This window comes from Zootoca vivipara, chromosome 8 (assembly GCF_965207765.1).
Source record: "Zootoca vivipara chromosome 8, rZooViv2.hap1.1, whole genome shotgun sequence".
NCBI classification, from domain to species: domain Eukaryota; kingdom Metazoa; phylum Chordata; class Lepidosauria; order Squamata; family Lacertidae; genus Zootoca; species Zootoca vivipara.
The window spans coordinates 17,266,677-17,281,067 of record NC_142591.1 but is presented as its reverse complement, the minus strand read 5'-3'; the positions used below and the strand labels follow the sequence as shown (position 1 = coordinate 17,281,067).

Below are 14,391 nucleotides of genomic sequence, written 5' to 3'. Positions count from 1 at the left end.
TTTGGTATAAAAACACAACACAACAACGGTGTGTTGATTTGATACAGGATGCCAAATACATCGTAGAGTACATTGGTACCTTGGTTTTCGAACGTCTCAGTTGACGAACATTTCAGTTTTCGAATGCCATAAACCCAGAAGTAAATGATTCGGTTTTCGAACACGCCTCAGAAGTTGAATATGCCATACAGCTTCCACTAAGTGCAAGATCCTGAGGCCTAGCTGTTGGCTATTGAGTTTTTGGGTTTTGAACGGTTCAGAACTCGAACGGTCTTCTGGAATGGATTACGTTTGAAAACCGAGGTACCACTGTATACCCAAATCTTGCAACGAGCTGGTAAAAAATTGTAATAATAATAATAAAGATGGACACAACAGATATGTTTGTTATTATCGCAAATTGGAATTCCTTCTTAATGGTGTTCTTTCTTTTTTCCAAGTTATAGTGGTGTTGTTTGCTGCACTAAAGAGGCAGCGAAAGAAAGAGCCTCTGATCTTGTCTAAAGAAGATATCAGAGACAACATTGTCAGTTATAATGATGAAGGTGGTGGAGAAGAAGACACACAGGCTTTTGATATTGGCACACTGCGGAATCCCGCGGCTATTGAAGATAAGAAGCTACGCCGAGATATCATCCCGGAAACATTATTTATACCACGGAGGACTCCTTCTGCCCCAGATAACACAGATGTCCGGGATTTCATTAACCAAAGGTTGAAAGAGCATGATAATGACCCCTCTGCGCCACCGTACGATTCCCTGGCAACTTACGCCTATGAAGGAAATGATTCTATAGCTGAATCCTTGAGTTCTTTAGAGTCTGGTACTACTGAGGGAGACCAAAACTATGATTACCTCAAGGAATGGGGGCCTCGGTTTAATAAGCTTGCTGAGATGTATGGTGGAGGCGAAAGCGATAAAGACACTTCCTAACCGACCGTAGGATATACAGTTTTTGTTCATTTGAAAGGAAGTAACTTTACAGACACCTTCTCCACGTGACAATATTTGATGTTCAGGAACGTTTTCCTGCCACTCAGCACAATGGGTTTCCCCCCCTTTCCTTTCTTTCTTGTTTCCTTTCGAATTTGCTCATTAATGTCCTTTATTCTTTCTTGTAGAATGTCACATGGAATATATACAACATTTTATTTAACCCCTTTCCAAAAGCCAAAGCTATTGAAATTCAGTGTGGTCCAATTTATGAAATAAAGGATACACTACCTTTGTGCAGGTTTATAATCTCCCGAGCAACCATAGATTTGAGTTGCTTTTGTTAAATACATGTTCTACACTTGCAAATATAGCTTTTTTAAAAGACCCAGACTGTGATCCACAGAGGGTCATGAATGCACGTTCCACATGCACTCCTATGTTTCTCCTTAGAAATTTATTTCTTTTTCAGGAACTGCCCACACAAGACCCCGGAGAGCTTTCCAAAATCTTGCATAGAGAGCATTCTCCCCAAAATCTGCATGCCTAGAAAATATTTTTTTTCTGTCACAAAAAATTACTGCTCTGACAGCCCAGTGTGCAAAACCCATCAGATTTTCCAATAAATTCTTTGAATTTTGCTATAGGTAAAATTTCAGTGGCAGTTCTAGTTTGTGGGTTCTGTTTGTGCAATTTCTGAAAAAGAAAGTGGAAAATAATTAAAATTAATGCACAGAACCTCTGTGCACTTCTTTTTAGAAATTGTGGCCCCAGAAGAAGAAGAAAACGTATGCCCCTATTCTGTACATTACAAATTTCCCTGAAAATATACACGTGGTGTTAATGTGATATGCAGCTGGTTTAAAAAAAAAAAAAACTTTGTGCAACTTCATTTCATCAGATTCTATCTGCCAATGTTTTATATTTATATTTTTGTATTTATTTTTAAGAAATAAACCAGTTTTATAACGATATTGTTGCCTGCCTAATTTATAAAGGACATGGTCTTTTATCAGTTCAGAGGGTTGTGCTTTTATACACATTTATTTTGTTACTAGCTGGCCCTGCCATGCGTTGCTGTGGCTCAGTCTGTTAAATGGAGACTCAGAGTCCCCCTTCAGACTCCCCTCCCCTTCAGAGTACCCCTGTTTTACACGTGTTCTGTTTATGCAGGCACATCCCTATGAGTCCCCCCACCCTGTGCTGATCCATGACGTATCCCGCCCCCTCCTCTCCCCACCCCCGGCTTATCCCTGTGATTCCCCCCACCCTGTCCCGACCCATGATGTATCACGCCCCCTCTTCCCCCCACCCTGGCTCATCACTGTGACTGGCCCCACCGTGTCCTGACCTATCCCATCCCCTCCTCCCCCCACCCCCACCCAGGCGAGTCAGTACCTCCATTCGGCCTAGCCTGCACACGAGTAGGACCTTAGTAAATGCACATGCCCGAATGGCATGTTCTCTCCTTCCTGGTCAATAGTTTGGCAGCTTCAAAAGCTTTCTCCAGCCTGAACATCACAGTGACTGATGCCTTGGAGACATCAGCACACTTAGGGATCCGCAGAGTCTTTGCAGTTGCATAACAAACCTCAGCAACTCAGCATTTTGGCTAATCTACATTTATTTACATATAATACACTCAGAGCACTGCAACATGGCTCCCACTCTCTCTAGCATCAGACAGCAAAGAGAAAGAACAAAGGACAATAGTCCCACTTTACAGAACACAGTAACACAAACATCCTCTCTCCGTCACTTCCCACTCTGTGGAATGAAAAAACATACACCATCATGTGATAGACAACAATCCCATGACTGCAGACACGGGGAATGAATCTCCAACACATTGTGTGCATACTTTGTTTTTTTAGGGGGAGGCTAATTCAGAGTTTGGCTGTCACAGAAAAGGTCCTCTTCATGGTTGGTAGCAGATGGATGTCTGCAGGTTGTGGTATAACCAGCCATCTGATGCTAAACACATTGTTTGGGCAGGTCAACATGGAAGAAGCCGTTATCTCAGGTATTCTGGTCCCAAGTTGTTCAGGGGCTTATTCATACCCAAAGTTTCAACTTGGTCCAACAGCAAAATGGCAGCCTGCACAGTTCTTTCATTAAAAGTGCTACATGGCAGGAGCCAGATGCATCACACAACAGCCTAGCTAGATGCAGCTCTGGAGCCCCACATTAATCATATTGTAGTAACTAAGACACAAAGATAACAATGGTCACTGTGGCCAAGCTATTCCCACCTAGGAAAAGCTGTAGCTGGTACACCAACTGAAGCTGATAAGAGGGGGCTCTTTGTCACTTGGGCCTATGGTGACATGATAGCTCTAGGAGCACCCCAAGACAACATACTTGTTTCTTCAAGGGCACTGCAATCCCATCTTGGACAAGTTAGATGCCTAACTTCTGAACCCAGAAACCACACACACCCCTACAGGACATCCATCTCACCAGGATTCAGTCATCCAGCACACCTCTGTGTGCAGACTCCAGTCTAAGACCTCATGATTCAGATATACAACCTCTCCTGATTCGTGATTCAGAAAAGCAGATTTAGATGCCATCAGCATAGTGATGACACTGGACTCCAACCCTCCTAATGTGCTTTGTTTTATCTGGTGTTCATTTAGACAAGGCCATTTAGAACAGGCCTACCTCAGGTCAAGAGACTTCACTTCCTCCTCTAAGCAGGTTTCTGCAGATATATTGTCTTCCACCATAGTCTGACTCTAGCAGTTCTGATGTATGTTGGAAGAGAGGATGAAGTTAAGTGCTGTAGAGGTAGCTGAGACACCCTTGTGGAACCCATTTGGAGGTAGTATGGTATACAGTGGTACCTCGGTTTCCAAACGTAATCCATTCCAGAAGACTGTTCGAGTTCCAAAATGTTTGAAAACTGAAAACTCAATAGCTGGCAGCTAGGCTTCAGAATCTTGCACTCAGCAGAAGCCGCAAAACATGTTCGACTTTTGAGGTGTGTTAAAAAACTGAAGCATTTACTTCTGGGTTTACAGTGTTTGAAAACCGAAACATTCAACTTCTGAGACATTCAAAAACTGAGGCACCACTATACCGTGTTTCTCATATTATAAGACATGTCTTATATTTATTTTTTCCTCAAAAAAACACACTATGGCTTATTTTCAAGGGATGTCTTATTTTTTTCCTCCTCCTCCTGCCGCGGCCGGCATTGCTGCTGCGCCTATCACTATGTCTTATTTTCGGGGTATGGCTTGTATTCCTTGAATGCTTAAAAATCCTGCTATGGCTTATTTTATGGGTATGTCTTAAAATATGAGAAACAGGGTACTAGCAGAATGTGTGGTTTGGCCCAAGTCATGTTTTGGATCTGACAATGCTGGTGGCTCTCTAGCTGAATATCCCTGTCAATGGAAGGATGAGCAATCATTTTTTGACAGGGTATAAATAATAAATAAATTACTACTACTGCTACTACTACTACTACTATTACTACTACTACTACTACTACTACTACCGGTACTATTTGGCAATTACATTAAGCAATTCAATCTAAGAATGTTCATCTATACTATTTACTTTTGAGGCAGGAAAATCTTCTTGCCTTTTCTGATAAAGCGAGCCTCAGTTACAGAATAACTTTCTGAAGAGACAGAATCAAACCATGGTCATTTAAAACAAATAATGTAACTGTGCATCCAGTGGAATAAAACACTGTACAAATTTTGAAGCACGTTTATCATTTTTTCAATAATTGCTTAAGCCCACAGAGAATGAGGAACTCCACAGTCGCTAACTAAATTAAATATCCTGCTTCGGGGGGGGGGGGGAGAGACCACCTTCAGATGGACATGGTACTAACCTGAGGGCTCGATCCATTCTGCTTATGAAGATAAATGATTTTGGAACACTTATGTGCTATCAAATGCCAAACATATTGAGAAGGAAGGATGCCAGTTAAATATGAGGTATTTAAAGAGCAGAATTAACCATTCTAATATATTTTATAATTCCAGGAAGTAGAGATGACCCCATCCCCATACACATTGAAAAAACATGTGAGGGAGGTTGTGAGCCTGCACAAGGTAGCTCCACATACTGAAGCATAGGCATGGAGCTCGTTTAGTGTGGCTGAGATGCGGGTAGCGCTGTGGTGTAAACCACTGAGCCTCTTGGGCTTGCCAATCAGAAGTCAGCAGTTTGAATCCCCATGATGGAGTGAACTCCCATTGCTCTGTCCCAGCTCCTGCCAACCTAGCAGTTTGAAAGCACAATAGTGCAAGTAGATAAATAGGTACCGTAGCGGTGGGAAGGTAAACGGCGTTTCCTTGCACTCTGGTTTCCATCACAGTCCTCCATTGCGCCAGAAGCGGTTTAGTCATGCTGGCCACATGACCCGGAAAGCTGTCTGTGGACAAACGCCAGCTCCCTCAGCTTGAAAACGAGATGAGCGCTGCAACCCCATAGTTGCCCTTGAATGGACTTAACCACCCAGGGGTTACCTTTATCTTTACCTTAGTCTGGCTGGGTAGGGGAGCATTAGCTATACAAATATTTAAAGCACTCATACATTAAAGTACTCGTACCACTTAAATAGTCCTGGAGAAACCTGGGAACTGTAGTTTATTAACTTTTTAAGTGGTATGATTGTTTTAAATGTGTGGCAGAAATGTTACCTTTATTGAGCTAACTCCAGGAGAAGCTTGAGGAATGTACAGATAGAGGTGCAAAAAAACCCTTCACATGCCAGCTGACCATTGCATGCATTTTTTTCAATGCATAGAGAGGTCACCTGAACATTGTGAGTACCTAGCCCTTATCAGGCATGGGAGCATTGGCGTACATCAAAATGAGTTTGCTCAGTTAATCAAATGCATTACAGTGTTTCATAAGAACAGGGGACCAGGCAGAGGGCCTTCTCGGTAGTGGTGCCTGCCCTGGGGAACGCCCTCCCATCAGATGTCAAGGAAATAAACAACTATCTGACTTTTAGAAGACATCTGAAGGCAGCCCTGTTTAGGGAAGTTTTTAATGTTTGATTGTGTTTTTAATATTCTGTTGGGAGCCACCCAGAGTGCTCCCTTTTTGGCCATACTGACTTGGAAAACTGAGGATAAGACGCAATGGTGGTTGAGCTTTCCACTGCCACGTCAAAATGACCACACGCCTCAGGTCCCTCCCTCTGACTGCAGACCTCCTTCTAACTCAGCCTTCCCACTGCCCTTATTGGAAAATTAGGTTTCCTCCCTTATTTAGATATATCCCCACATCAGTAATCGTGCTTTCCTCAGAATTAGCTATTAAAGTGCTGCAGTTGGATCCTTGCTGCCTTGACTGCAAGCATTCTGTCATGTTTGTTTTATACTTTATTAAACATTACAACTTGAGACCATTAATTCCTCAAATTTAATTAACAAAAAAGAAATCTGTTTTGCCATGTAAAATGTCAAGTTCCATTCCAAAGGATCTGGTGTTGTAGATATAGCAACGGCAAAGGAACAAACATGGTTCATTCATATGTGCAACAGAATGTTTTGGAAATGTCATAGTAACCTTTGAAGACGACAGTCGCAGTGAAAGGAGCCTGATTTCGGATCCTTAATTATATGAAATGTTATGGAGGGGGAGCACCCCTGAAAGAGCAGCTTTCTCTTTCTGAAATCTCATTTGGGCCTTGCACTTTGAGACACTTCACATGGGCAATTATCATGGTGATAATTTCTTCACCTCAAAATGTTTCTCCCCTCAAACAACGATCCAGGCTAATCACTCAATTGCAAATGGAGAAACTATATGATGATCAGGCTGCCACCTGATATTTGTAAGCACAGACTGTCCAAGTGTCCCTATTTTTCAAAAATCTTTTTTAATCGTTTTTCTTGGTTCTGATACAATACATATTCAACAACTATACAACAGGCGGCTTTGCCAAGCCCTGACTTCCCTCCTCCCTCTTCATTCCATTCGCACATTTCCTTAATTATACTTAATATCAAAGATGTAAGGTTTATACAAATCCCGCTAATGTCTTCATATCTTTATAGTTGTCTTTAACATATTCTACAAATTTACTCCATTCTTTTCGAAATCTCATATCGTCCTGGTCTCGGATTCTGTAGCTCAGTTTGGCCATTTCCATATATTCTAGCATTTTCGTCCGCCACTCCGTTATCAACGGTAATTCTCGTGACTTCCACTTTTGGGCTATTAATGTTCTTGCCGCCAAAGTGGCATACATAAAAAACCTCTGGTCCTGCTTCAGAATTTCTTTACCCATCAGCCCCAGCAGAAAGGCTTCAGGTTTTTAAGGGAAAGTATATCTAAGAATATTTTTTAATTCGTTATAAATCAATTCCCAAAATATTTTGATCTTATCACACGGCCAACACATGTGGAAAAATTCCCCATCTGATGTCTTACATTTCCAGCATGCCTTGTTTTTCATTCTATACATTTTTGCTAGCTTTACAGGTGTCAAATACCAGTGATATACCTATTTTCCAGGTACAGTCTCTGGTTGACAGAAGCCATCCCAGTTTCTGATTTGACCCCGGGACATCCCGCTGTTCCTTAGGACATCCCTATTTTCATCAGAGAAATGTTGGAGGGAATGGAGTTATGCAACCCCTGAGCCAAGGAGATGAGTAACTATACAATCTTTAGAAGACATCTATAGGAAAGTTATGCTTTTATACATGTTGGAAGCCACAAAGAGTGGCTGGGGCAACCCAGTCAGATGGTCAGGACATCATCAACATCATCATTTATTATTATTATTATTATTATTATTATTATTATTATTATTATTAAATAGCACATCCCTATTTTCATCAGAGAAATGTTGGAGAGTATGTGAGCATAGGACGAATAATGTGACTGCATGAATCAGCTTTAAGTTGATGTACATGAAAAAGTTAAGAAAAGATAAAGGCAGACTTTCCATTTCCTCCCCCACTTCTTATCAGCTCAGTACAAGCAAAGGCTATAGATGACTGGAATCTTAGTAATTTGATCATGCAAGTTTTATATGCTTATTTGATCATTAAACCTCCATATATTTGCATATGGGAGATGTGTGGAAATTATCATATGTTTGGAACACGAGCAGGAAACCTGATTTTAAGAAATTGTATTAAATTAATTACTGTTAATTTGAAAAATTAATAAAAATAATTGGGGTGGGGGATGAAATGAGTGCAGCAAGCATCACATGAAACTCCACAACACTTAGGCCCAACACCAGGAAAAAATGCTATCACACGAAGCAGTTCTGATCAGTCAGGTCAGCCCCCTAATTCCAACAAATTGTTCATTCTGATGCATCCATAATTGCAGACTCACTGGCCCCCTTCTACCATTACTCTTCAGATTCTTTAACTGTTCCTTCCTTTTGCCCCCAACTGTTTCTCTGCAGCGTGTCTATTTGGCTCTCAAAATTAAAGAACTTCATCTGCGAATGAAGCTTGATGAAGGTCAATAGCCCAGGTCTAAGTAGCACAAAGCCTTCTGTTCTATCACGGCATGGATCATTAGTAGGACTTTCCTATTTATTACTACAAGGCCAAAGGTTACAGAATCACAAGGTCACCTGAGATAGGGACAAGGCGACAGTGAGGCTTCTGCAGCACCAGATTGGCTCTGCTGTTGTGTTATGTTGATGGCAGTAACCCATAGGTGCCAATTTCCGGATTGGAAAAATCCGGGATCAGCAGCGCCGCGGCACCGGAAGTCGCTTCTACGCACTTCCGGACATGCGTAGAAGCGACTTCTGGCGCTGCTGACATTTTGGAAATGGGCACAACGTCATCGGAAGTCGCTTCTATACATGTCCGGAAGTGAGTAAAAACGACTTCCGGTGCCGGCGCAGCACCAGAAGAACATGGCCGCCGGCAGGAGCTCCATAATCCAGGGGAATACGGGGTATTTTGCCATTTGGGACACCTGCGGGAAACGGTAAGAAAATACGGGGTTTCCCGGGGAAAACGGGGTACTTGGCAGTTATTCAGTAACCAGAAAGCCATGTGTTCTCCACCACTCCTCCCCACCAGTCACTCCTAGGGCTGCCATATGTCCATATTTTTCCCAGACATTACTGGGCTTTCCAGAAGGCGGCACTTTGTCCTGGATCTTAGGCAAGTCAATTGTGTAAAAAAAGCTCAACAGCTTTCAGGATGTCCTGGTTTGTACTTTTTTGAAATATGGCAACCTTAGTCACTCCTGATGCCACGTTCTGACTACACATCACACAGATACCAGGGAGATACTGTACCAGGCTGTCAGCTTTCCTCGCCCAAGCCCATTTGCGAAATGCATTTTTTAATTATTATTTTTTTAACAAAAACTTTCATAAAGGGCAATTTGGGCTCTGCAACAGAATCCTTTTAAGTCTCACTGGACTCACTTCATTAATTAGGATGACAGGAATTGCACAGGGATATCAAAGTAGGAACAGTTGGATGAAGCAGCTCTGAAATTTCCCCAGTCCCTCAGCTCATAAAGACTATGGCTTTTATCTGGTGTCAGACTTATGTAAATATGGCTCTGTTTTATCTCATCTTGCACATGGCCAGCAGTGAGCGGCAGCTTTTCACAGTGTTCCCAAACCATTATGGGCTAGCTATAAAGTCTGCTCAACGCGAGTAAATCTGTGTGCAAATGTCCTCTCAAAATTATACGCCTTATTCGTGGTGAGATGAAGCATTGTGTTGGGGTTTTCACAAACTCCTCATGGGGCAGGAGAAATTCTCTAGAAGTTTCTCCGGGATGTTGCTTACCATTTAGCTGGAGCAGTGGAACATCTGCTCTCCCCCACCCTTGTATTTTCCCCCTACTGTGTTGGCAAGCTGACCACCACTTTTCATCCGGTACCATAGCTGCCAAGTTTTCCCTTTTCTCACGAGGAAGCCTATTCAGCATAAGGGAAAATCCCTTTAAAAAAGGGATAACTTGGCAGCTATGTCCGGTACCATGCCCCAGACCTAGCCTCATTCTGAGACATAATATGAGAGAGGGGAGATGGCAACAGCAGGAATGCAATAATTTTCAGTAGCGTTTCCTCCCGGCTGTTCAAAAACTTCAAGAATTCAGCTGGGTCAAAATGTTTCTCAAGAGCTTTGTGAGTGGATGGAGAGTCTCATGAGAAGAGATGCTCAGGAGTTAGGAAGATAAGGAATGGGAGACCTTGAGGAAGGCAGCTGAAAGGAGGAGGAGAAAGAAGAAGGAAATCAAAGAAGGAAAGGTGAAATCCAGGAAAAGAAGGGCAAGTGAGAAAGAGAATTTTGGGATGAAGAGGCTATTATCTATCTATTCTGCATGCAGCAGAACCCCATGCCCACCTAATGTCTTCTCAAGTGGATTGGGGAGAACACAACACAGATTTAAAGGTTGTAAAGCAGGTGCGTAGGAAAGGGGAAAGTTTTGTTACACAAGTACCTACGGGACCGCCTCTCCCAGTATGACCCGCAGAGGACATTAAGGTCCACAAATAATAACATACTGGAGATCCCGAGTCACAAGGTGGTTAGGCTGGCCTCGACCAGGACCAGGGCCTTCTCAGTACTGGCCCCGACCTGGTGGAACGCTCTGTCTCAGGAGACTAGGGCCCTGTGGGATTTGTCATCTTTTCATAGGGCCTGCAAGACAGAGCTGTTCCGTTTGGCCTTTGGACTGACACAGTCTGACCCCGGGTTTACCCTCCCCTAAGGTTTTATCTTATAATGGTTATATCTTACTTGTAGATTTTTAATTTTAAAATTGAATTTTAACATTGTATTAATCTGCATTTTAATTGAATTGTTTCTTTTATACTTGCTTTGATATTTCTGTTGTTAGCTGCCCTGAGCCCGGTCTTGACTGGGAAGGGCGGGGTATAAATAAAATTATTATTATTATTATTATTATTATTATTATTATTATTATTATTATTATTAAATCTTAGCACTGGTTAAGCAAGTTACTTGGTTCCTGCCCAGTATTTATTGATCGCTGCCTATGAATCACAACTTAATTAAAAAAAACAACCATATAAAACAATTGCTTTATATAAACGCAGGAAAAACCCTAGTTATAAATATATTTTTAAAATTGAAATCCAATAGTAAGGAGACTGAAAAGTAGGGAGAGCTGTAAAAAGTAAGGAAAATAGTGGAGGTATAGATGAAGATGATTTGAAGGTTGGGAGGCAGAAGGGATGGATTAATCAGTCAAGCTATTTCTTATGTTTTCTCATCTTAAATTCCTTTTGGCCCCTTTCTTCACCAGTCGAGTATTATGTCTTTGTCAGCAGAAAAGCCAATATAATGGAGCCATTTTTCCTAACATATGCATTCTTGCAGCCATTTCCCACAACACAAAACACTTTTTAATGTTATTTTTATGTGTTTTCATTCCCGTGTGCACTTTCACCTTACATGCGTGTTCCTGTGCACATTTTTGGGTTGACGAACTGCATCACAAAATTCAGAGTATGGCAGATTCAGAAGGGCAGCTGCATTTCAGCTTATGAATTATGTGAATTAAACAGGCTTGTATTAAAATGTGAACCCAATGAATCCCAGCCCCAAACATCCCAAGAAAGAGAAGCAGCTCAACGGGTGTTGCAAAACTGCTGGGCTAATTTCACAGCAAAGTGGGTCACTGGCACTTAAAGGAGTGTTGGGGGTATAGGGCAAAATATTGAAATGGGAAAGATTGTGGAATGTGGATTTGAAGCATGTTATGCGATAAAAGAAAATATTTGAAAATTATGTATAGATGGTATCTGACTCCCAGTAAACTTGCAAAAATGTATCAGTCGGAATCAGATACCTGTCGGAAATGTAGAGAGAAAGAAGTTACATTTTTCCATATGTGGTGGTTATGTAAGACAGCAAAACCTTTCTGGGGAATGATTTATAATGAGTTGAAAGAAAACAATGAAGATGACTTTTGTGGGGGGGAACAGAAGCTTTTTTCTTAGGTAAAATCAGTGGGGTTTTTCCTTTAAAAATATGTTTAGGGGTACTTTCATTTTGACTCAAGAAAATCACCATTTTGTAGTTAAAATTGGGAAAAATAAATACAGTAAAGTAAATGGACAAAAGTACAAAGACTCACAAAATGTTTAGTGGTATGCATACCCCTGCCACTCCAGAAAAAAAAACACTGGATATAATTGGTAGAGAACTACCTAGGGAACAGGGGGGGAAATGTTTATGTATGCTACTACGGCCGCTCAAATGATTTATACCCAAAGATGGAAGGAAGAAACAGTTCCGACAAAGGAAGGTCGGCAAAAATTTTTATCAGAATATGGATAAATGGTGAAACTTGCCGGAAGAAGAAACCAAGAAGAGAGACTTTTTAGAAATAGAACGGGGGAAATTTATTGACTATTTGACGATACATTGTAAGCGAATTAAAACATTGGCGGGACTTGTATAAACACGTGCAGTAAGAGACAACTAGGCCAAATACATACATACATACATACATACATACATACATACATACATACATACAGGAACACCAGGGGGTGGGGTGGGGGGTGAGGCAGTAAGGAAGTCAGATATGTGCCCCCCCCAAAGTTCTTGAGGAGGAGGCTAGAACCCCTCAATATTGGGTGTTAATGTCACATGCCACGTCAGCATGTCGCTGGCCCCCTCAATTTGGCTGCATTGATGCGCATCTTTAACAATTCCTTGGATCTGTTTGCTGAGTACAGAGATCCCAATTCAGACCTCAGACCTTGTGGAGGGCCGGACTATAGATAGATAGATAGTGTGAGGGGGGCACGTAGTCTTCCTCCCCACCCCCACCCCAGCCCTAGCTGCCTTCTCGGTTTGCCACCTGCCTCATTTGCCGAAGGGCTGGTGGTGGTGGTGCGAAACCGGCTTCTTCCCCACCTAGAGAAAGAAGGTGCTGCACTTACCTTCCCAGGGGCTGCCACCACCACCACCGCTGCTGCTTCTCGTGAAGCGGGTAGGCAGAGTGAGCTCATCTGCTACACACTCTCTGACCCACAGGAGCACCAGGGTGGTGGCGGCAAGAGTAAGAGGTTGAGCGGTGGCGGCTCTGCCAATCAAATGTCGCTGAGGTAAACCAGGCATGGTGTTTGATTGGCAGAGCCGCCGCCGCTCGGCCTCTTCCTCCCATCACCATTGCTGGGAGTCCCAGCTTCGCGGCGGGTTCCAGCTTCGCGGTGTGGGCTGGATTTTGGAGCCAGGTGGGCCTGAGCCGGCCCGGGGGCCTTAGGTTGCAGACCCTGTGCTAATTGCATATCACTTGGCGGTAACTTTTCTCCTTAGCCTCTGCTCACTGCCTTTGTATTTAATAAAGTGAACAGCAACCCAGCCCAGAAGTTTAAAGAAACATTCATTCCAGCCCTTCTGCTCTGGCACAAAACAGTAGAGCTTGCAGCCAGCATTGGAACATTATAAGATAAACCAGCACCAATTCAAGATGCAGCTCGGTTTCAAAATAATTACCCCTATCCACACAGTACAAATTCCAACCGCTGGCTAATAAACTGAACGGTCTCATTTTGTCTGGGTGCACTGCACTTACGGTAAACGTACTACTGAAAGGGGGGGAAGGATGCTCCACTAAGCATTAAGGTGACAATGGAAGGTCATATTGCATTACTGACAGATGGCTTCCTCTATCGCATTTCTCCCATGTTAGTGATGGGTGAACCTCAAACACTTCAGAGGTGCAGTTCTGATAAGCACTCCAAAGTGTGCCTGATTAAATTTGAAGCTTATCTAAACCCTTTTATGGTCTAATCCTGCAGCTTTTCCTCATTTCCTTTAACTCTGATTGAAGGTGTCAGAGAAAGCATAGTGCAAGGCTTGGAAAAAAGCCGGGAAATTGTATGAAATCTAACTTTCCAGGAGATTGAATCTCTCTCTCTCTCTCTCTCTCTCTCTCTCTCTCTCTCTCTCTCTCTCTCTCTCTGTGTGTGTGTGTGTGTGTGTGTGTGTGTGTGTGTGTGTGTGTCTGAGTTGGGGCGCAGATGGCATCAGCTCAGTCCTTTTTATAAACTTTGTGATTCCAGTCTCACTCTCAATCCCAGAGCCAGCGGGCAGGGGCAATGAAAGACTCTGTGAAAACTTAAGTTCCTGTTATTTCTGAAACCCATTAATCTCTTCCACCCAGTGGCGGAGAAAGGGGGTGGGGGTGGGTTGCCCCAGGTGCTAGCCTGGGGGAGTGACATCACTGTGGGCAGACGCCTCCCCATTGGGACACTCACACATACGACGTGCCACGCCTCCACGTGTGACATGCCACACCCCTGGGTACCACAGCCATTTCCTCCGCAACTGCTTCCACCTCTCCACAAAAGAGGCTGAATCTAACAACTTGCATTAGAGCAGGCTTCCTCAAACCCAGCCCTCCAGGTGTTTTGAGACTACAATTCCCATCATCCCTGACCACTGGTCCTGCTAGCTAGGGATGATGGGAGTTGTAGTCTCAAAACATCTGGAGGGCCG

General features: G+C 42.9%; 1 protein-coding gene and 1 long non-coding RNA gene across 5 annotated transcripts in view; one reads left to right on the top strand and one right to left on the bottom strand.

Annotated features, from left to right (window-relative positions):
- Window positions 1-1,906, top strand: part of CDH10 (cadherin 10) — a 129,394-nt gene extending 127,488 nt beyond the window's left edge. For 3 of the 4 annotated variants that reach the window (XM_035125727.3, XM_088675108.1, XM_088675107.1), the window contains one exon: window positions 441-1,906. In XM_035125727.3, coding sequence (XP_034981618.1) covers window positions 441-934 — 494 coding nt within the window. In that variant the 3' untranslated portion in view covers window positions 935-1,906. The remainder of the gene's footprint in view (window positions 1-440) is intronic. The other variant, XM_035125731.3, reaches the window with a different exon arrangement.
- LOC148684743 (uncharacterized) overlaps window positions 1-14,391 on the bottom strand; it is a 617,223-nt gene that overhangs the window by 248,301 nt on the left and 354,531 nt on the right. The window lies entirely within an intron of this gene.